A 25,071-nucleotide genomic window follows, 5' to 3' on the forward strand; every position below is an offset into this window, starting at 1 on the left:
TAAAAAACTAAAATTAAATTTATAATATAATTTAAAATTATCTTTGTTTAGTACGATCTGCAAAAAATTAATCTGTTATTGATACTTCTTTTTTGGATCTTTTTTGTGTGGAAAGTAATAAAATAGCACACACACTCATCATTTTAATCTAGAAAACAAGATTCAAATTTATTACATTTTCTATGGCGATTTAATTTCATTTTCATAATTAATTCGAATAATTTCGTTTTTCTCGGAATGCAAATATATTAAAATAAAAAGTAACAAAAATAATAAATATTAATTAATATACATAGGTATGTAGACTTTTGATTAAAATGAGAAGGTAAACTTTATTCTTTACAAGAAAAGCATTAGAGCCAATTACACTGTTAAATCTATAGTGTCAAGTTTAACTTAATGTAAGCCGTCACTGCTCCTACTCAATCATATCGTTATTTTATACTAAAACAATGGTTATATTTGACATTATACGGTGTCAATTTGACACGATATGGTATCAAATTTAATTATCAGTTTAGTAAAAAATAACGATATATTTAGTAGGAGCAGTGACGACCCACATTAGGTTAAATTTGACACTATAGATTTAACAGTGTAGAGTGCGATAATAGCTCAATTTGGAAATTGCAAATGTAAGAGTGAAATTCGTCTTATAAAACGTTAGATTTATATAATATTTAAATACGCGCGCGGCGATAACAGTCGGCGGGCACGCGGCCTTGTGTTTGTTTATCGGCGCTCAGTTGCGTACACAAGGTCGGTGATTACCGCTCATTTGTACGGAGATTTTCGGGCGAGCAGGTAGCTCTTACGCATCACTTCTCGTAACGCGATCACGTCGAATACTTGTAAATGCCAAACTTTGTCAAACGTATCGAAGTTGCTTCACATTGGAGCACGAAATAATGCATGAAACGTGAATTCGACTATCTTAAGTAGATGAAAGCGTGTGATTAACGTTGCGAGTACCGCGCGAGGTGTTGTGCGATTGTCACACTCCGGTAATTATTTCGGTCGTGTTCAGTCGTAATTAATTAACCGCGTTTTCGGGAATGTTGTGTGCACGTGTGCAACGAAGCAACCTGAGAGGAGGAGGAGAGGCCTGGGTGGCGTCGGGCGACGGTGAAGCAACCGTGTGGTGAGTAATAATTTATCATGTATTATTTTATTTGTTAATTATTAATAATTACTTTACACATGCAGCAATTATCTGTTGCTTTATTAATTATTTGGGTATTAATTTGGATATATTTGTACATTGTGTAGTTTGATGTATGCAACACTTCGCTGCTGCGCATCGTATCGGTGAGTCAAATTATTATCTATTAATTAAAAAGGTGATGAATCTATAAAAATATTGTTGAATATAAAATAAATATATACAAATATGTGTATCAAGTTGAGAAAATATGAATATTATAGAATAGGAATGCGACTCAGGAATTTGCGAGGTCGGGAAAATAAATAAAAGATTCGATTAATTTAAATAAAGAAAAAGATACTAAATTTATTATATCGCGATACGAAAGCCTTCAGGGATTAACAATTTAGTCGCGCTTTACAGGCTATATCTTTGTTTTTCTCAGTTCTATACGTCACTATAACGATTCTCACTCGTAATTCTGTCTCTCCTAGTCCGTCACCTTTCCGTAACGCGTAACTTGTAATTGTATAATTCGTTATCCGCGCGACTCACAACTCGTAGACACTTTACTTTTAACTTTTCTTGGCTTTCGCTTCGCACGTCTAGCTCCATCGAGTAATCTCAACCGACCCCGAATCTCCTCGAAACGTAATCGACGCGATCCGATCTCACGAAGAAGTCGTTATCGTATCGCGATCGAACGCGATATCTCGATTCGCGATTTAACGCGGAAATGCGATCCTACATAGATAAATGTGTAATATTTTGTAAATCCGTTGCTTTATAATAAATGAATTGTGATAAACAATATTAACATTTCACCGTGGCATATATATTGCGCAGTTTTCCCGTTGATTTATCGTGCATAAATAAAATAATTATTTAAATTATTATTTCTGAGTGTGTGTGTGTTGTAAATTCAGCAAAAAGCGAACAACGATTTTTACAAAGGAAAGATCGTAGGCAAATCTGGTAGATATTATTATTACATTACATTTTTTGTTAATTAAGTACTCTATACGTAGGTCAGATTTTCCGTAGTTATGAACGAATATGTAATATATAATTATAATACAATATAATATATTGTTATCTGAGCAATTTTTATAAAATTTTTATATATTATAATTGATTAAAATTTGAAAAGTGAAAAATATAAAGAGAAATATAAGAATTAAAAAAAGTGTAACTAGCAAATAATTAATATTTCTAAAACGCAAAGGACTGTGCCCAGTTTTATAGGGGAATTTGGGCCTCGGATAAACAACTTTGAGACATGCCTAAAATTTTAAGGTATCAAAAGAGAATCAAAAATTCCATAAGCCTAACTTTATAGGAGAAGTTTCCTGAGTGCTATATTGGTCACATTTCAATTAGGCAATTAAAATCTTTTGTTCCATACTTTGAGTGTCTCTCTTCCCTCTTCATCGATTAATATATATCATTTATAACTATTCATTTGGGGTCCAAAAAAGGTTTTAGTTGTCTTCGTCAAGATTGGACATATTCCAGATACTAGATGATTCGAGAAATCGAATAAAACCAGTCCTACATGGTACACAATACATGGTTATAATAGCGAACTTTGAACAGCTGTAGCACTCAAGGGACTCGTTTTACACATTTTGTGCATATGGAACTTTTTAATCCTTTTTTGATGCTCTACAATCCTAGGTCTCAATGCTGTTCAGCCGGGGTCCAAACTGGGCATAGTCCTTTTTGTTCAAGCTCTTATGGTATTCATATTTTCTCAAACTCGTAATAAAATAATTATGTATTGTATTTTCTCAAACTCGCAGTAAAATTGTTATGTATATTGTATGAAATAAAAAGAAATTATTATCCGAGAGAAATCTTGCGGAAAAATTATTAATATTTGTAGATACGTTATTTCCAAATGTAAAATCGAGCTGAGCTACAAAAACTAACTATACCAAGTCAATTATTGAATCCTATAATAGATAGCATATCGATATACGTGTTATATGTACATTTAGGTACGGATTTGAATTCTACGCTATACCATTGACTAACTTTAATTGCTTATAACTCGAAGATTATTATATTTTCGATATTCCCCGGAATATTACTGATCCTAATTAATTTACAGCATATGATGTTGAAATACCATATGAAAGCGTTAAGATTAAATGAATTAACGTAATGTCGCTTGCGTAATCGATGTTTAATGTCTTGTGAAATTCCAATCGAATGTAATCACAGCGATTTTACGCGCAGTATTTCAATTTCGTCGGTCAGTTCCATTTATTCGTACGATACGGGACGCTATCTCTTATCTGTGCACGTGCGACTATTTCAGTAATATGTCTTTCGCGCAATCTCATGCCGTGCCACTTCGGGGTAAAAGGAAGACGAGAATCGGAGAATGCCGGATTCCATGGCGGCGTGACCCGTCGCACGCGAACGAGAAGGAAGGTCGAAGGTTCGCGACCGGCACGGCAGGAAATTGGTTTCGTTTGTGAAATTCTTCGAGCGGAAAGTACCTCGCTCACCCTTCGTCATCTTTCTCACACTCGCCAGGCTATGGGGCTTGCCCTCACCAGCCGGATCGAAACTTGTCGCGATCGGATGGCGAGGGAGTTTACAACGAAGGTATTACTCGCGCGCATCTTACCCCGTCCATCTATTCACCGATCGACTGGCAGTTGTATAACAGGCAAACTACCTTTAACAATCCTTGAAGAAGATTGTCCTTTTGAATCGACTCTTTTGCCGTCGATAAGGATAACGCCTACGAATGAAATCTTAACAAAGTGTCTGTGTGGCATAGCCGCGATTTAAATCTCAGATGAAGAAAAACGGAAATAAAATTCACTACTTCACGACAGAAAATCAATTCCCAATTTTTTTAATTATCAAAAGAAGATTTATATTTCTATAGTAAATTGATTAGAAATTAGTATTGAATCTGTCATGAGTGAAAAATGTCGTTTTCGATTAAGGTTCTTTGTGCCTGATAATATTTCTTGTGAATTTATAGTTGAATCCATTGAATTTCCAGTTCAATCCATTCATTGAATCTCTGACACGCGTTCGATAATGAGGGGTCGCAGGGATGTAACGCGTTTAGCGATTTAGCGAGGGTTAGTAAATTTTTCGTGGACGGTTAATTAGCAAAAACGACCGAACCGCGTTGATTGCGCGCGCGGGACAAAATTATTCGTTGACGAAGCGACGCTCGTGGATTACGGCGTTGAATAATTCGGAGGGTTTTTAGGAAGAACCACGCGAAGAGAGCTGACGAGGTTCTCGTCGCTCGCGTGAAACTTTTGTAATTTGCGTCGCGACGCCAAGCGGAACGACGAGCCCGTAATCAGGCGAGCGCGATTAATTTCGATAATCTTTCCGATTCCGCGCGAACTTTCGGCGAGGATCAGCACATTTTTTTCTCTTTTTATCTTTATTTATTTATTTTTTTTTTTAATTAACACGAATGGTCCGTGTTGCGTTTCGTCGTAATCGTAAATATTCGCGCGCGATCGTAAAACGTGTCACACGACGCAGTCCAACAAATCTTCGGGTTAGCGCTCGCTCACTCTCTCATATCGCATTCGCGATCGCGTTACAGCAGTTACACGATACTATTTACTGGTAATACCTCGTAATACCGTGCCTCTCGACAAGATAAGCGGGAGAGAATTTGTTACTGACGAATCACGTGTGCCATAAGGTACTGTACTCGGTCCATTATGTGCTTTGGAATAATAAGCCACTAAGCGTGCGAGGGAACGCACGTTAAGCTAAGCCAACGGACTGTAATCCGAGCAAGCGTTTACGTATACACACCGCGATGAAATAGCGAGTTCACTGCGAATGCAAATGTCGATACGCGTTTATTCGCGCGCCACCGGAAGCAAATCGTAAAAAGTACGCGGCAACGTTTGCAGATTGTTTCCCTTTGCTCGCTCGTTCTCTTTTATCAGTAATAAACTCTGCAACGTGCAGCTGTCTGACAAGTCGGTAGAAACTCCTGGAATGATTAAAGACTTTGCGTTCGAGTGCGAGGATGCGCCGCGAGATTAACGTCGATTTAGAAGATTTTGCACGCCGATGGTATTAATCTAGTTAAAATATCGATCCGGGAGACTGACGCTGCCCGTTTCCGCCACGCTTCGACGCCCGGGACCGAAGTGTTTAGCATAATAAATCGGGGAAGCCGGATCGTCCTCGTGCACCAGCTCAATGATCAGCTTCCGGTTTTGCGGGGCGATTTGTCGTTTACGCTCGATGATCGAATTCGCTTCGTTACCGAGCCACGAGCGCGTATCGTTATGCTCTGCTAACTCTCGTCGTGGAGATTTGTCTAATGAATTGCTGGACCAGTCATTCGTTTCGCGGATGATTCAATTGTAACCGTTCGTTAATTAACCTTTAAATAGATGGTGGGATGTGATAGGTAGTTTTTTTTAAATCTTGTTCTAAAAATAGAAAAAATAAAAGATAGACAATTAAATAACTTTCGAAAATGACATATAAAAGAAAATTTAAATTATCACCCAGATCACACAGAAGTCTTAAGACTTATTATTTTTCCTTTATTCTATCTCTTAATATAACGTAATATATTAGTAAAAATGCAATCATAAGATTGAAATTTTTTGCGGTGTTTTGAGCATCCTATTAACTTATGTATCTTTAAACCTATATAAAGATTAAAGAAAATTGTAGGATCAAATATTTAATGGAAGTTTTAATAGATGCCATATATTGTAATTTTTTATTTATAAACATAGGGAATATACATAAAAAATATATTTTCCCCAAATTATCACAAGGCCGATCGCTCTTGTAATTTATTTGTGGCTGTATTGAATAACTTACGCTCATTATTCAGTTTTTGTATTATTCTCCATGAGACTCAGCGCCTCTTTACGAAGAGGCACATATAGATAATCGTTATTCTTGAGCTTTCCTTGCTCGATCACAATCGGTTTGAGCCCACGCACGCATACGGCGTCCTCGATCGGCACGCTCGTCGCGTATTTATCCAGAAAGTTTCGTAGAGCCGTGCTTGCCAAAATCCACGAAGAAAGAGCAATTTCGGGGAATCTTTCAGACGCACGTGGAAAAAAAAAGAGGAACGAGCAGACGCGCGATGGAAGTCAACGAACTGGGGGAGGAATCAGCCTCTTCCTCCCTCGCGTGGGTCCCATGTTGCGCGACGTATTATCGACGATCGCACGTAGGCGCGCAACGACCGATTATCGTGTTTCCTCCTGGTCGACCGGCCGGGAAACGAGCCTGAGAATGATTCTACTTAGAATGAATTACGGGACGAATCGTTACGGTAATGGCCGGCTTCGACGTCGCCGTGGTCACGGCGAGCCATTACGTTAATTACACGCGACGTTATTGCCGCGACTTCTCTCATCTTGCGCCCGCGTGAAATTCGTCGTCTCTCCTCCTTTTATCCCTCGCCATTCCCGAATGGCAAGCACCGTGAGATTGCGATGACGTTTGCAGATCGATTTCCACGACAAGAATTATGCTCTCCCGTATCGGACGGTTTGATTCCCGCAGTAGTTGTCTGTTTAGAGAATGATTCGTGCTCACTAGCGCAATCAACGTGTGTCAATTAACTTTCAAATAATAGCCCGTATGTAAATAATAGTCGTGTCACTTTTAAAGTAAGGGATATCCTCGCTTTTAAATAGGTATATACCCTCACACACATTACTCATTATTAAGTTAATAATAGTAAATGCCACGTCACGATATCGAATTGCAATAGTGTCATATTATTCACACATTTATCGTGTATCGGGCAATTATTAAAATCGTATCCACGGAAATGTTTTATTCTGATATTTATAATATTTCAAGTATCATATATACGCCGTCAATACGTATTTTATAACCGCAAATCTCGAGATGTATATGTACGTATTATATATAACGAGATAGAAAAGAAATGTTCAGAAGAAACATCTGAGATGTTACAAGAACATTGTATAAGCTAGTTAGTTAGTTAGCTTCTTTCTCTTTGCAAAATCCTTTTATAATGGTATATGTTTTATCTTCGAAGTTATGAAAATTATAACTTAATCCAAAAGTGACACGTCAACTAAAAAAAAATGTAATTTTCGAAATATTGAATGAGTTAGGTAAACATTATTCAGTTTCTCTTTCTCTTCATTTTCTCTTTTTTCATTATTCTATCAATCGTCAAAAGTAAATTAACTATTAACTTCATAAAAAAAAATCATCAAAGCGTCACAACTTAAAAAGAGTGATTTTTTAAGAGTCGTGAAACAAAAACGACAAAAATGATATTTGATCATGTTAAGAATATTTTTTTTGCCTATAATTATAATTAGTCAATAATTTTATGTCAAGTTAAAAAATAATTTTTTCAGTTATCACTTTTGAAATAAGAGAACAATATGCATACGTAAATTATGAAATGAAAGATAATTTAAACACATTAAACAAATGCTGCTGATCAACTTTCAATGATAACAAGAACAAGAGAGAGAGGGGGGGGGGACGTGGCACATATCCACGTTGTAGATTAAGGATAATTCGTAACGTGCTATAATATAAGCAGTCATAATCGGCAGGAGTGTCGCGTCTGCCGCATATCAAGACATTAAAATGAAACATTTATCTGTGTTATCCGCACGATTACTCTCTCGGGAAGGGACAGCGCGACGCGGTTTCACATTCCGCCAAAATTCTGGATTATTTAACACTGCGCTCCGGTCTCCGAGCGACCACTTCCGGAAAATTAACCGCGGGGCCGAGACCGGTCCTCGTTACATTAAAGTATGAAAGCTGAGCCGTTTATAAAGGATCTCCGCTTTATATACGCGCTCCGCGGTACCGACATTCTTTACGCTTTCGTGTTTTCTCGGTGCACTGACCTTAACATCGTTGTCGTCGTCGCCGTCGTTGTCGTCGTTGTTGTTGTTGTCGTCGTCCCTGGTGCACACCACTGTTGCAGGTACACACTGCAGCAACTTGCAAGAGGCGCATGCAAATGTCCGGGTTCCCATCGTCGTGTCGTCGGGACAACCGCAAACCCCTCGCCACAAGATGTTGCTTGTCCCGTTGAGAAAAGTACGCGATCGCGTCCCGCAGATATTAAGGAAACTTTTTACGAAGGGGAGTTACGAAATGACGTTTACACGCGACGACCCTCGTGACTTTTACGAATGTACGTTGGATATTGCTTCCGTGATTTTGGAGCATTATATCACCGCGCATTGAGTTGAAAATTTGACTCTGAGAATGAAATAATATTTAATTTTCATGTCAGCTGACTTTCGATGATAGATCATGTTTCTTTTCATCTGTTCTTTATGAAAATAAGTTAGAAAATAGTATCGCATATCACAAGGAGAAAAATTCGTGTTATTAAAATAAAAAACTTCTTGACTGTATGTATTTTAAGAATTATTAAAAAATTTTATGTCACACATAAAAGAGTGGATCGTATTACTCGGAGCTTAATATAGTTAATCGATAAAATAATAAACCGTGATTGACGACCGTCCTTCCGTTCCGTCTTAAAAAATGACGAATTTCTGTAAATAGCAGAATAAATATTGTCACGGAGATATTCTGGTAAAATACTTGGCGTCTAAAAATGAAGGATTGTTATGAGAAAAAACGGGGGTGATCGGTAAAAGCGTCAGCCGGTAAAAATAAAGTGGCGCGAAGCGCTGAAAATAAACCGGTTGCACGACGGCGGGTTAATTGCGCGGGAGATTAATCGCATGCTGGAAAACACGGTCTTTCGCTGCTGCCGATCGGCCCTTTCGGACACCTCTCGATAACAGCTCGCTGTTGTTGTTGTTGCGACACGTCGAGCCGAGCCAACATCGGGTTGGAAGATCTTTTGACGTTAAGCAGCTTAAAGACGGTATGTATAATGCAGATCACCGATTTCCCCGCATCGTATTGTACTCCTAAAGGCAAATGTTTAGCCGGAAGGATGCTGTACGACATAGCGCCGCTAGGATTTCCTCCCACGCTCGTATTTGCTCAAAGCACTTCTAAGTTCCACGCTCTTTTAAATCCGCGATGGCGCCGGTCTTCAAAGCACGGAACTGCTAACGTAACGAAAATAAACGGAACACGGCGCGCACGTTGAGTGAGTTAATTATGTCGGAGATTAGTTGTTTCTGGGTCTTCTCTCGAGGGATCGAGCGGCCGTTGGCGCGTTAACTGCTTGCCTCGACATCTGCCGCTTTTTGAGATCGAACTGTAGTTGCCAATTAGTCTTGAATCTCTGATACGCGAAGGAAAATATATACGGAGCTAATCCTCTGAAAAACTTATCCGGAAGAGCGTAATTTATTGCGCAAAAGGAGACAATTTATTTTTTCGCAAGAGGAATCTTTGAAAGTACTTTATTTTTTACTGAGATATCGGGAAATGTTTTATATAATATGTGACTTGCAAAAACTTTCTTATTTTTTAATTAAAAAAATTTTGTTGTTCCAATTAAAATTTGGTTATTAAATAACCAAGTCTTGATTGCAACAAAAAAGTTTTAAATTAAAAAGTAAGGAAGTTTTTGTAAATCACATATATACAAAACATTTCTCTCGGTGTATGCATGCATATTGAAAATAAATCATCTTTTAAAATAAATTGCCGTCTTTCTTGCATAGAATAATTTGTTTACCTACTGCAAGCATCATAAAGCATACGAGGACTGTGAGACGCTCACGGTTTTAAACTTTGCGTATAAAATAGGCGTGTATAACAAACTGCATATATCACTTCAAAGGATCACAAGTGTCACCCGGTCTCTGGCTGCTTTTAGACCACCGTCGCTACCAGACACGAGCACGACTTGTCATTTTAAGGGAAGGGGGTTAAACAAGCGTTTTCCACCGGGTACGAAATAGATGTTCTAGCTCGCGGATTGTAACCGGGCGCATACAAATGTTTGGATTCCACGCCATTGCTGCGAATGCGCGACGACCGGCGATTGTAAGGCGTTACACGTCGAGAGGTTTCCCGTTTATACGCTCCGCGGGATTTACCACGATCACAGAAATTCATCCGTGGACACTCGCAATAGGAATACCAGCAAGAATAACTGGACGTCCTTTTTATAAAATGTAGCGGCCGTATCTCAAAACTAAGAAGGCATAGCATCCCAAAGTTCTTTCCGAGAAGAGAATTATTTATGGCCGTGTGAGTAACAGCATCGCATAACCTTCAGTCTACTTAATAATTCAAACCATTAGATTTCAAACATTAATGCGCGAATACATCTATACTTAAACGTCTTTTTACAAAAATAATGTATGAGATAAGAATTTTTAAAACGAAAATTTGAAAACCATCACAGAAAGACTACGGTTTTCTAAAAGTTAGTGATTATATCAAATGCTCTGCTTGATATAATAATCTTAAAATTGAAGCAAATTGTTGGAAATAGATGGTAAACGTCCACAGCGGCGTCGAGAATAACGAGGAACGGACGAAGCGATCGAGTAGAAAGTTAATTATCTCCGCTGGAATCCCTTTCTACCGACCTTTCCTAGCTCAATCGCTAGAGATATTAGAACACGCCCGCAATGCAATTACGATAAACTCAACAAAGAATAGAGATAGGTAACTCAATCAGTCGGATACGTCTTGCCTTCGTTAAATCTGTTCAGATATATCTGTTCATCCTTTGACGTGCCTGTATAATATAGTGAATATTATTCTCCGTTGCATATCGCTAAGATCTTTTAAGAGCCAATCAAAATCTAAAGTTTCTTCGTTATCTTAGCAATTAGATATTTTTCTCATTATTTATATTTTCTTATTAGTCTTATAATTAGTTTTTTTATTAGTCTTATAATTGCTTTTCTCTCTTATTTTCACACTGATTATTTTATTTATTCTATTTATTTGCTGTACCTCTTTATTCTTAAAAATCAAAACGCAACCGTGTTTCCCTTCCTTTATAAGTTTGCGAGTTTGTTGTCGGTTAGTGGGGTACGGCTGGACATATGCCAAAATATCCCGTCGACGACGGGACTTCCTACGTCGACTTGACGGACGGTATATCAAGACGACTACTCGTCGGCTATTATTCACGACCACCCGTAACCAGCAAGCAAACAAGAAAGCACATGTCCGTCGTTCCAAAACCAGTTTTGTGTGGACCTGTCATCCTAACTTATTGTTCTAACGGATTAAAATCAATTTGAAAATGGTTGATATTGTAAAACGATGTTTTTTTTTTTGCTACAAATGTTCGGGAGATGATTATGATGAGTTTAATTGAATCATGTTTTAAGTAAATTCACTCCAAATTTTCAAGTACGTTTACCTATGTGTGTGTAAATTAGTTTTTCGTGTAAAAATGATACACCATAAACATATAAAAATGAATTTTAGACATTTAAATGTGTAATACATTGTTAAATTTTAAAACTTAAAGTTTGGAACAATGATAACAACTCAATCTCTTGAGTTGAAAAACCTTTATTATTTTTAACTTCCATGTTAATTATCCATTTCTATAACTTCAAAGTGAATAACATCCATATTAATATATGAATCAAATTTTATACCTGTTTTTAAAGTAAATTGTTTAATTCCATTGCTTTAACGATGTATTGAATAGAAGCAGTGGCTACCTATAGAAAGAATTAAAAACTAAATTGGATAAAATTTGACACTAACAGTGATTTTAACAGTTTTACACGGAAAATTAAAATCACACACACACATATACACATATAATATATGAAGTCACTTATTACACACCTGGATTTGCAGTGTTGCGAATATCAAATAAGCAAAATACATTTAAAGTTTTTTCAATACTATATAATAATACTTTCCATAAAAATTGTGTGCATTTTAGTTCAAGGGGGCTTCTAGCGAAATGAATTATCGCTAAGAGGGAGATCTTGAATCACATAATAGGGAGAACGTGTAGTCATACATTTGACGAGAGCTTAATCGCGCGTAAACTTTCTTCCTGCCTCACGCAATGTGGTAGCATCCTCTATCGCGTAGGAAGGAATCGGAGAAACTGTACGATGATGGCGAGGGCGATGGCGGCGGAAGGACCCAGGAAGCTCGACGCTTTATTTCGGATCCCGCTGCGCGTCGTCGATGCCGCGGCAAAGTCATCCGCTTACACGACGATATTGTATTTACTCGCGAAACTAACTGCAAACTAGCGCGCGCGCGAAACTTCGTTAGAGGAGGTAGCACGTGCTGCCGTTGCCGTCGCCCGCGAAGCCGCGATACCGCGGACGGGTGGTCGGGTGGGTGCGGAAACTCCGCCGCTCGCGGAACACCGCCCGCTGCTCGTCTCCCGGATAATTAAAACTTTCCGCGCGAGTGTAATTCCACGAACGACGCGCACCCGTTGTTCCGCAACCTCCTTATCGCGCGGGTCGGCCATTTAGCAGCGAGGAGACCTGAAATTGTGATTGTTGTACCTTATACAGTCTCCCTTGTCCTCCGGCACTTTTCTGTGATAATACTGATATATAGTAGGAACCGGGTACCATCTCTCGCCGATCATTTTGCCTGAACTTTAGAGTCCGGATCGAGTTTCTTTTCGTTTGCTCTCGTGATTAATGATGTAGAAAAACCGTTTGTTTCTTATATTTTTATGTTTCTCTTTATATTTCTTCTTTATACTTCTCTTCATCACATACATGAATTTGTTTAATTATATTATAATTATAATTTAATTATAATATAATTATAATTTAATTATATTATAATAATAGTTAATTTTTTCAAAAGTTGGGAAGCCAAATTGTCTTGACTATACTATTATTACAGAGAATCTTGATTGTTATTACAGAAAAATTGATTGTTTCTTATATTTATACTTTTTATAAAGAAAAGAATAACATCAGCCTTTTGGAGCCAACTCAAGATCTTATTGAGCGATGTTAATTTATCACATGTATAATTCGTCTTAAAACAATTTATTATACATGTGATAAATTAAAATAGCTCAATAAGATCTTGAGTTAGCTCCAAAACGCTCGTGTTATTCTTTTCTTTATGATTTATATCGTGCGAGCGATATTTAATATTAAATTTATATGTTTCTTTATATTTCTTCTTTATATTTATATTTCTCTTTATCATATACACACACAACTTTTTGAATTAATTTTTTTATTATAATAATTTTTTGTAAAATCGACTCGACGACTGTTATATTCTATAAATGTGAAACGATCATTATTCGAGGAGCCAGTAATAATTCAGGATTAATATAATGTCGACGAGGTGCTAGATAATGGGTGACGTTTTTCTTCGATAAGCGTCTCCTGGTTCGCGCCCGAGTTTCGGGATTATTACTACCTTCTCGCCGGGTCCGTCGTTACCTGTCTCTTCGCGACCTATTAAGCTCGTACCCGGAGGAACAAATTCGTCCCCTCGGAGGGATAAGTAACGGGCGCGTGAATTAATTACGCGCCCGCCTTGTGTATCGACGACCAACGCGCAAAGCGGCGCGGTCCCCGCTTGTTGCAAGAGAAAACCGTCTCGGAGATGGCTCGACGATAGCGATGAGACGCGACGAAAATTTATTTACCTAATTAAGCGGAGCCGTCCGTTGGCGTTGCCGACGAAACGCTGTCGGGCACATCGAGCGGTTGGGTGCAGCTTTCTTGGATTAATTCGGGAAGAGACGCCCGGCGGCGATCGTACTTCGTTAAATGAAAAGCATTACGGTGTAAAAGGGGAAAGGGAAAAGAAAGTACGGAATTCTGCGAGAACAGATAAAACCAACTCGACAGATCGGGTTCTCGTTTCCTCCGTCCGGCCTCACGCTAATGCGCACTTCGCCGTGACAGATCGATAACGATCGATCTTACGCGACCGTTAAAGAAAAATCGCAGACGCCGTAACCGTGTCTGTGCGGGAAAACGATTGCGAAAGTGCAAGAAAAAAAAGAAAGAAACGTCGGCCAACATGGTGGCATTTGCATAGGTACACACCGACATGGTTTTATATTATCGCAATCGCGATCGTGTGGCGTTCGTTGCCGCACGGTAAATACTGGAACCGTGTCGGCTGCTTCATTATTTACGTATAAGCGCATCGCTATTTTTCTCTCTCTTTTTCTCTTTCCTTTTGTTCGTTAATTTCCGCCGTTGCGGCGATAAGTCTACCGCGTACGTGTAAAAATATAGCGAGGAATTCCTCGGCTGCGTTGGGCGGCATGCATCTCGTAGACTCGTTTGTAATACGCAATATCAAGAGTGCTGGCGAAATGTACGAAACGAGGCGATCCGACATAATTTCCGTTGTTTATACGTTTATTATGCACCCGTGTTTACATATTTGTTTCTTTACGAATAATGCAACGCTACGTGAGCATATGAGCCATTTATCCCGAAAATGTCGCAAGTCAAATTTTACTAATGTTAAACAGCGTATTATATTCGTCCTCGTAAGTCGGCGATGCGCGAAATTGGCACTCCAACAACATAATTTAATTCGCACTATTTTCCTAGCAAAGTCCCATTGTTATATATTTGATTGAAATGAGAATTAATTATTATGAAATCTAATATTAAATCAGAGAGCGTCATTTTCTTGGTTGCGTAATTCACGTATTGCATTTGTATTTCTATTTGGTTCTTACAAACAAGCTCGTTAAACGATGTAAATGAAAATTAATTGGTTAACAGAGTCGTGGTATTCCAGTGCTAATTTGGATACCTAGTTTATCATTTTCGAAAGAAGCCCACAGACTGTACTCAATTTAAACAAAAGTTAATTAAACAGGAAAACCGATATCGTTACCTCGGTTTTAATGTGACTCGTTCGCTTTCACACCCCGGCAAACTGGTGGAAGTTAATGCAATTATTGGGTTCCGCGTTATCACACACAGCTTGCGAAAACGCGAATCTCCCGCCCTCGAAACTAGCCGGCGCGGCGAAATATCGCCGGCTGACGCTCGCATCCGCTGTTGTACTCGTATTTGAGCGCAATGTCAGCGATTTAGGAAAGGAAGGGAAAAAAAAAGGAAGGTGCACGTCGGCACTTTTGCGCTCGCGAGCAGCATGCCGCACGTGGCAGCATGCGGTGCGGTACGCTTTAACAGTTCGCGCAACCGACCATAACCAAGAGTTCACGTACGGATATTTTCTGCGAGGCTCGTTCGATTCGTCGCGCTCGGTCGCATTCGCGATGTCGTACACGTACGCGTATTACGACTCGCGTTACAATCAGTTTGGTTCGTGACGAGGACTTCCTTCGGTTCATAGAGCGATCGATCGTTGCCGAGCGCATATGATTGCGGTGATAGTCCGATAGTTGAAGCTACCTTCGAAAATTGCTACGTAGACTAGGGACGCGAAATCGAGCACGATTTGTATAAGAATTATGTCCGTTTCTATCGATGTAGATTAACTTTATTTTTTCTAATTCTTAGAAAAGGATGAAGAGTTAGTTAAACCGAGATTAAAATTAAATTACGTTGATAAAAACGGGCATTAGAGAAAAAAAAAGACTAAAAAAGAACACGGAATGAACTGTTTTATTCAAATATCTAAAATTTTAGCCGAATACAGATCTAAAAATAATTTTGTTGGACCATCAAAATTAATTATGTCCATTGGAAAAAGAGTCTGGTTAATTGGAATTAATTGGGATTAATTGAAATTCTAGTTGAAAATGAACAAATCAGAAATTCCTGGTTGAATCTATTATAATTCTAGCTGAAATAATCAGAATTCTGATTGATATGATCAGAATCTTCTAGTTGTTTGTTTTCAATCAGAAATTTTTCTCACTGTAGGACGCTCAAGCAAATGCTGCAGAAAATTTTGACGTTCTAATAACTAGCGAGAATCCTACATAATTATTTTAATGGTTTAACAAAATAATTTTCAGATCTAACTAAATTTTTAGATACTTTAGCAAAATCATTCTTTCGTAAAAAATTTTTCTGTGAAATATTACAGCTGTATGAAAACTGAACTTTATGGATTTATTGTTATTTAATCTTCTCCACAACCGTCTCAATATGCTATTTCATATTTTTATTTTTTCATTGAACACGGATAAAAAAAGTCTTATGTTAAGTACAATACAAAAATATGTAAATTCTTCTTACATGTAAGTGAAAATTTTTGCAATAGATTATATGAGATTATAAAAATTATTTTCTTTTCGAAATGTTTTAAAAACATAGTTCATATGTAAAAAAATTTATGTCTGTTTAAACGGACGCTGAAAGAGTCATTATTAATTCTCGTTTTATTTGTTTAATGCGTCACTAAAATTTCGTTGCAAACTTGAGTAATGCTTTCGCAAAAACCGGTTCATTTGCATCACGTGAAATTCTCCGGATGTTGAAAGACCCATACGAGCAACAGTCGCTATTGAGCACGTTATCAACGTGGAGAGGCCAAGTGCACGAGAGAACAGAGTCATCGTTCCGCGAAAGAGGATAAGTTACACGGGGGATGCACGACGGTGGGTTTCTTTGCATACATATAGAAGAAAGAGAGAGCGGATGCTGTGCCGGTGGCGCTTATCTGTGGAATTTATTGCGCTGTTTCCGGCTATGTTACAGAACCTTAAACCGCCGGCGTTCGACGTTAAGTGACTGTGCGGAATTTCAATGTAACGCCTGCGTGCAGAAACGGCCTATGGAGGGTGTGGAGGCAGATATTACGATGACTCTGAAAGGGCGCGACATGGGGCGTGCTCGTAACGCAGAATCGAGATAATCCTTGCCGAAGTTACGAGCGCGACCAACACCATTACCGATTCTATAGCGCCGATTCCTGCTTGCACACTGATTCTGATGAACATGTCGTTTCCTTCGCAAAACATTCAGTTGAGATCCTATCATTTTTCCTGTCGCACGATTTCTTTGATTTTTCAATGATCGTGCTCATATTTTATAAAACGATACTTAAACCACTGATCTCATATGAACGAGTAGTGCGAAGGACCGCATTTATTTGTATTATTTAATAATATACATAAGAAATTTTGGCCTAAAATTTTGTCAAATTAATATTTGACAAAAATATAAGACAAAATTTCTTAATAGAAAATCTTATTAATCTAAGATTCAATTTTAAAGAAGTATTTAATTGAAAATTGCGATAAGTGTCATTTGCGTAATATTTAAATTTTAATTAAGGTAGAATCGATACGCTCTGAGATAATATCAAAGAGTTTATTATTTTAATTTCTCTCATTTATTATGCAACATCTTGTTTGTGCATACAATGAAAAATTACTATGTAAATAATAGTGACAAACATCGGGTCTCTTTATCATCGTTACGTTATACAAGAGCTTTTCCTTGGTTTTCTCTGCTAACATGGAACGAAAGACTGCCAGGAAATTACTTTTATCTTGGTAACGTCTCTTCTCGACCAAAGCCATTTTCTCTGGCTGGATAAAACGAACGGAACGATTACTTAATAAAAATCATGGACAAATGGAGATGGAAGCTGCTTAGATAGACTAAGGATAGTGAATGAACACGCTAAGTAAACCGACTGCTTCTTCTTTTATTTGCAAATGTAAAAATCTTCATCGTATGGATTAATTAACATCGCGATAACTTTAGAGAGGAATGCAAACTTGTGAACCGATCCATCTTTGGTTTCTCGCGTCGTTATTCTCGTCGTCTCGCGACAGACGCGACATAGCGCCGTTTCCTAAACACTTAAATTCCTCTCTCTCTCTCTCTCTCTTCGGGCTTTCCGGGTGTTCCAAACATCTCAGATTTCTGTTTCTCTGCCGTCTGAGTTATAGGCGCTCACATCTATCCGACTGTCTTGGGGCGCTGGTTTCTCGAGGGAGGCATATATATTAGCATCTTTTATTAGGTGCCGCGGCAAGTAGCGTGTCAAACAAATCTGCTCGCCCCCGCAGGGATGAATGATCCTCATAGTTATTTAGACCTAGAAAACCTACGGACTTCAGTATACTGTGGACACTCATAACATTTATAAATTATATACATATATTTTCGTGAATGACAGTGCAACAAACATCTGAGAAAAAATAGAGGCAGGATACAATATACGTAAGATTCATGTATAGACGGAGTAGAAAATATTGAAAGCTGTAGCTTATTTTTTTATTTAGATTCTTTAATTTAAAAAATCTGCTTATGCTCAACAGTTCTTTATCTATGCATGACGTTTTATTGTATTTGAGAAACTCTTGGCGCCGCGGGGAAGCGCCATTCATTCGTTTGTTCGGCAGCGTCCAACGACGCTCGTAAACTCTGAAATACGCGTTACCGAGTCGCCTTGACACTTTATGGCCTCGCGATGGCGACAAGCGTCACCTTCACATATCGCCATGTTAACCGTTTTCTCGTGAATCGTTAAGGCTAATTAAACGCCCAAAGATTGGTGCAAAGACGGAGAAGTCAAAGGTGCTTGTAGTTGTTTGCAATGCAAACAGTTACAGCACTTGCGATAACTTGATTTAGCGTCCATGCGACAATATGGAGCGTAAGGAATTTACATCAGCCCGCGCGAAATGACAAAGTTCTACCAACTAATCGAAGCTTAATTGAATTGGAAGATCCAACCTTAAATTTAGATATGAAGTTTAACAAACATACAGTCGAATAATTCGATTATACATTTATATCTATAACGTATATCTATTTCTATATTAATAGATTAACTCTTCGCAGCAATGCGGGATCTTCTAAGACACAGTCGATTTCTCGATTGCGAATTTTGTAGACTACGATGAAAAATTGTATATTGCCGGTGGAAAGATTACTTTAATCTCGGTTTAACTTACTTGTTATTTTTTTCTAAGAATTAGGAAAAAATAAAGAGAAAAAGATAAAATTAAACCGAGATTAAAGTTAATATATTGTACATCAGTAAGCCACAGTTGACTAAAGATATTTTCGTTTAATTAATTTCTCAAGGTAAAGAATAAATTATTTCTACGCTATTAAATGTTTATTAAAGTATATACTTAAAATTATCGCGCGGTAAACTTGCGAGGTAGAGATGCAAAATAATGCGATGCTTATGTGCGTCGCATTAAAAATATTTAGCAAGCACATAATATTAAAAGAGCTCCTGTAAAGTATATATATGGGTTTCATCTCTCTTTTTTTATTTTATCTTCTTTATATTTTACTCTCGCCGAAATAAGGTTTTTTGGCCGATTAGCAGCGATGGCAAGTAGTACAACTAAACGAATGTAGCAACGATATAAAAATTTGCACGGATACGCGCCTGCGGCTTTTATTTCGGTGGAGCCTGGATCCTTAGAGGCAGTTTTAAAAGTTGCACGCCATGTGCCTTGGAAGGTTAAAATGAGATTAAACCCGATCGATGCGCGTCGCTCTCGCGTAAATGCAGCGCGAACACACTGCTGTGGGCGTTGTATTGCAGACTAGACACGGTGTGTAGCTTCGTAGGTTGGCCACGTAGTAGAGCTCGTGCAACAACGAGAGCACTTACTCGTTTCCTCGACGAGACGAGTTGAAATTCCTCTATCGTAGCTATACACCCACGTTTCGTATTCGCTGAACTCTCCACTCACACGCGCGCTGAACCAGAACCAACTGCGAGCTCGCATCTGTATCGAGAATAATTTGTTATAACAATAGTAACTGTCGGAATTAGAATTAATTAAATACGCGCATATATCTTTCTTCGTATTATCACAATGTTATTATTGCTATTACAATTTTTATTACAATTCTTATCATTACAATCGCTTACTTCAAGATCTACGTTTCTTTTATCTCGCCTATAATAATTCACTTAAGAAGAAAATGTAGGATTATATTATCGTTTGTGAAATTCCAGTCTTTCACTGCCAAGATCTGCGTGCGCGACTTTAAGGCACGTCCGCCTTGGCGAAATCCTCCCTGTATCGGGGCCGAGGTCGGGTGCGTACACAAAGTCGAGAGCGAGCGTAAGCGAGCGTAAGCGAGCGTAAGCACATCAAAGACGGCATCTTATTAAAGGCAAGGGAAAAAAAGGGAGATGGAGAGGCGGGAGCAAACAGCACTTTTTCCCGCGAGTTGCTTGAGCTTCTGGTTGCGTACTGTGCGTGCACTCTCAAGTGAATTACGCGGATTTTGCCAGACAGAGCGGAGTCTATGCTGCAGCCGTTCCCTCGTCTTGCCGAAATAATGATCCACGAAGGGAACGGCGTACCGTTATAGGATTGAAATACTCTAGATGGAAATACAACGCGACAACGATCGAAACTTTATTAATTTTACGGAGGATTTGTGTTCCAAATAATCGGATATCTTACCCACTTTGTAGCGTGTCGAGCTCAAGCCCCTGCTTCGAAGTTAAGTGTTTCGCTGAGGGTGTCGCTTGTTTCGAGGCGAAGGGCTCTCCCTTTTCCAATCGAACGTTTCTCCATTCCGCACATGTTGCTACTGTAGCTGATACTCTCGTATTACCTCTCGGTCAGATATTTTCGAGGAATTTATTTCCACTACGTGTCGGGTGCTTTCGAAAATTGATATGAAACGCTTGTACCATATTTTCTCGCCAATCGAATAAAGGTGTATTAGCGACTCCTGCTGATAACAATTTCTGTGCCTCGCAATCACACACAGAGCAGTATTATTTTTATCATTTTAGAAGTTAATAAAAGTTAGATAAATGGTTTAAAGATACACAAGTTAGTAGAGTGAGTGCTTAGAACACTTCGAAAGTCTTTTAATTTTGTAATTATATTTTTATTAGTATATTATGTTACAGTTAAATTTATATTACTTATCCTTTTATTTGAGATAGAGAAATGTAAAAATAATGAACTTTAAGACTTCTGAGCACTTGAACGATACTTGTTATTTTTCTTTTTCAGAACAAGAAAAATTTTTAAAGAAAACTTCCCAAGTAAAATAGGTCATCATGACCTTATTTATCATTTATAAGTTCACTTTTAAGTGACAAATGACATCCTAGGATATTATTTTGATTTAATTAAGACTGTGTTCTATCCGGGATATTGTGGCAACCTCGCTTACACACTTAAACGTTAAAAAATTAACACAACAGACTATGACCATAATTCCATCTGAAATCTCGCAATGTCGAGGAGAGTTAACGCGTGCGAAACGTCGCTCGTGCATTCCATTACTTTAATCACGATGTTTAGAGCAGCTTTAAAGACGCAGGAGGCGCATCATTGCGCCCGCCCCTTCCTTATTTAACTTGGCCTTTGCGCCGCTCGCGCCGCCGTAATCTGCATATTTCCTATTAAATCAGCCGCCACGTCGCAAGCAACTTTATTACTCCCCGTAGTTTGTCCCTTGTATTTCGTACTGTCTAAAGCGAACTTTGCGACTCGTTCCACGTTCGAGCGGGCGCTCGCTGTTCGTTCAAGGACATAATAAATTGCATCCATCTATATAGCGTGTATCATCTCTTCGTCTTCCGTCATTTCCATTCGCGCCGTCTTCTCCTCTTCTTCCTCTTTGCTACATGCTCGTGTTATATCGTGTACTGACACTGATTAAGATGTCGATCTTGTATCCCTCGTCGTAATAGCGGACAGAAATACTTTAGGAGGAGTCTAAACAATATGGCATACGTAATTCGTTGCTGTGATTCGCTCCATCATAAAATAATCAGCCGATCAATAAAAGTTTTCGTTTTGAACCTTATAATTTATTGATGCAATTTAATTAGGTATAATTGTATAACTGTGGCAATGAAAATGATATACCTCTAATTTATAACAGAATTTATAACAGAACTTGATTCATACGATAGTTTTGCTTTGCTATGAATAATTTTATGTTCCACCGCTAATTATATCATCTTTCAAAATTTTACTGTAATTCATATTGATTTATTATTCTATATATCAAAATTAATTTAGTTACTTTAGCTCTTCAAAATGGGGCCACATTTTGCTGTAAGTGCTAAAGTGCCAAGTTGCTCAGACTTTGGTATTCGCAATTCGTAATCCGGACGATCTAATAAATGGTGCGTCGCGTGCTGCCTTTCAGCAAGTAACCGCGAACTAATTTCTGCCAGTCCGTCGAGAAAATCGCATCTGGCTTTTTCGGGGTTAATGGCTATCTCGAGTGTCGGGAGGGTGAACTTTCTTCACGAAGGGTGCGAGATGGCTTCCCGCAGGAAGATAAACGGTCGACGACCATGGATTGGAAAGAAAATGTGCGTGTTTGAGTTCTAACGCCCAAAGTTGGAAGTTCCAAGATCCTTTATATACGATATTATTTCTGAAAGGAAATGCTGACTCCATCACTATCGGAACTATATTGGAATAACTGTCACAATATACTTTTATCTTATTCTTTTTCTCCCGATATATCACAATATCTGACATTAAGAACTTTTTTAAAATAATGTAAGTAGAATATAAGATATTATATTGAAAAATAACAAGAAAAAAATTGACAGTCAAACAATGCATCGTTTAAAAAACTTGAAATCTGTTTAAATTTAGTTTATGAATATATATATTTATCTCTAAGTATATACGAGAAACTCAAGCATGATAAAAAAATTTTGACACTACTCTAACCACTAAAGTATGTTACATAATTATTTTGATAATCCAACAAAATTATTTTCAGATCTATAACTAAAATTTTCGATATTTTAGCAAAATCATTTTTTTGTGTATTTTTTTCTAGATATCATTTTTCATTTTAAGCGACGAAAACCATTGATTTAAATACTTTAAATTCAAATCGGAAATCATTATTAATTTTCTTCAGACGCGTGCAATGTTTAACGTTACGTAATATAATTTTTCCTTGCATAATTTCGATATTTCTTCACTGAGATCTTCAGAGAATCTTCAGCTTCAGAATTCCACTAATTGCTTATGTAGACAGTTCGAATACGCCCGGCGGCCTTTGCAGTTGTTTGCAGAGAATGCGATGCTTTTCGAAGGCATGACGAAGAGAGAGAAACGGCGAGTGAGGAAGGGACGGAAAAAGAGACACGCGCGAGCAGTTCCGTTGTCGGAGACAACGATGGATTCCCAACTGACAGGATCTTCCGCAAACGGCGTTTTCCACGCTGGAAGCAGGAAATGGTCGTACCAGAAGGGTAGCGCACGCGGAAAGAAAAACACTAAAAAAAAAAAAAGGAATAACGGTGGGCAAGCGAACTGCTCACCCGAGGGAATACGGAACGAATAACGCGTTTCACGATAAAAGCCGGCAGTAGCATGAAAGTAAGAATAAATGATATACAACCGCAGATCGCCCAGTATACGGTGCGATAGCTGGGAAATACGTGTTGGGCATGTGGAAAATTTACAGTGGCGAGAACGATAACGAGGGGGTCGCGCAACATATATACGAACCGTTATTATTTATCCTCCATTATTCCCAATTTATCATTGCTGCAGATTATTCGGGTTTCGCTATTTGTCGACGCCGCCGGACAAATGTTACGTTCGCAATTTCACCTGTCCAGCGCGGTAAATAAGCCGCTTTGATTTTCAACCGGAACAATTAAACGGTTTTATGACATCCCTCATCGACATCGTTTAACTTTGACTTTAAGTTCGATCAGGTCTCCGCTTTCGCGAGTTCGCGGTTGCTATTCACGAGTGATAAAGAACCGTAGTCTGCGTTGACTACTAATTAGTATAACGACCAATCGAAGATAACTATCTTTTCCCGGGAAACAATGACTCTTTCGTGTTTCTCTCCTATTTCTTCGAAGAGTATTATTCGTGGTCGTGTATTTTCCACGTAACGATGAAGCATAGTGTAGGAATTCAAATCGTCTTATTATATGCACCGCGTCTCTATCTAGGCTAATTCCAATTAACTCTCACCATATATACCCAGATTAGCTTAAACTCGAAGTAACCCGCAGCTGTGAAGAATTTAAGCTATCCTCGAACTGCTGTTCAGTTCAGATGTCTAATTCTCCAGCAGCCCGAATTTGGACTTTAAGCCCTGCTTAAAATATAGACAGAAACGACGGCGATTCCGCCTAAAATCGCATTTAAGCAAAGTACTCGCACGAATAAGCAAAGAGATTTTAAGGAGAGAAGTGTCGCATGAAATCGAGACTACATCGGGAACGGTTGGGGACGGGAAAAATAAGCGACAGCACATGGTCGCCTCGTAAATATCTTCTTATGCTCGTGAAAATTAATCGGCCGACAGAATCCGGCATGAGGTCGTAAAACAACGACGACGTAAGCTTCCCTGTCTTAGCCCTCAAATCGGAAAGTCCTAAAAACAACATTCTTCTTCTGCTGTACGAACGGAACGGACTGACGATCGGTGGTGTATCGTCGCGTCGCAGAGAGCTTTACTCGCGACTTAAATCAACTTAAATTTAGAGCGTGGAATGTTCCACATGGCTAACGACGCTGTCATGTGTCTTACGAGATGTTTAGCGAGACTTAATGTTGCGTGAAGCTTCAGAAACGAGAAAAATGTTCAGAAGTATGTCTGATACAGATTAGAGGCAATGTTCTTTTTTAAGACGTAACTAGGCGAGAAATATCCTCTTTGAACGAATATGGATCATTTATAATAAGAAATTGAATAAATTTTAAAACACGACAAATTTATATGACATGAATAAAAGCAATTTTATCAATTTTCTCTGTAAATTCAGTAGAATGTCTGAACAAATTAAAAGCAATTAAAAGCATTTTTGTTTTAAGGTGCAATTATTAGGAAATAAATATCTCTTTATATAAATGGATCATTTATGGTAAAAAATTGAATAAATTTCGAAATATGAGAAATTTAAATGATACTAATGAAAGCGATGACAATTTTATCAATTTTCTCTGTAAATTTGTTTATATGTATGTGTCTCTTCGAAATGAGCGGATCATGAGAGAGAGAGAGAGAGAGAGAGAGAGAGAGAGAGAGAGTGAAAAACGATATTAATTATAATATTTTGCCGTTGATTGAATATATCCAACAGGTAACCATCTAATGCAATTAATTTACGATGGACTTAATAAAATC

The 25,071-nt window shown here is 38.2% G+C and overlaps 1 protein-coding gene across 16 annotated transcripts in view; it reads left to right on the forward strand.

Annotated features, from left to right (window-relative positions):
* Window positions 1-25,071, forward strand: part of LOC108723922 (collagen alpha chain CG42342) — a 171,717-nt gene that overhangs the window by 59,736 nt on the left and 86,910 nt on the right. The window contains exons 1-2 of one of the 16 annotated variants that reach the window (XM_018449976.1): window positions 1,081-1,141; window positions 1,270-1,308. The exons of the other annotated variants lie outside the window; for them this stretch is intronic. Of the exons in view, the coding sequence (XP_018305478.1) occupies window positions 1,278-1,308 (31 nt within the window). The 5' untranslated portion in view covers window positions 1,081-1,141; window positions 1,270-1,277. Of the gene's footprint in view, window positions 1-1,080; window positions 1,142-1,269; window positions 1,309-25,071 lie in introns of those variants that run through there. 16 annotated transcript variants of the gene reach the window in all.

This window comes from Mycetomoellerius zeteki, unplaced genomic scaffold (assembly GCF_001594055.1).
Source record: "Mycetomoellerius zeteki isolate Tzet28-1 unplaced genomic scaffold, Tzet1.0 scaffold252, whole genome shotgun sequence".
NCBI classification, from domain to species: Eukaryota; Metazoa; Arthropoda; class Insecta; order Hymenoptera; family Formicidae; genus Mycetomoellerius; species Mycetomoellerius zeteki.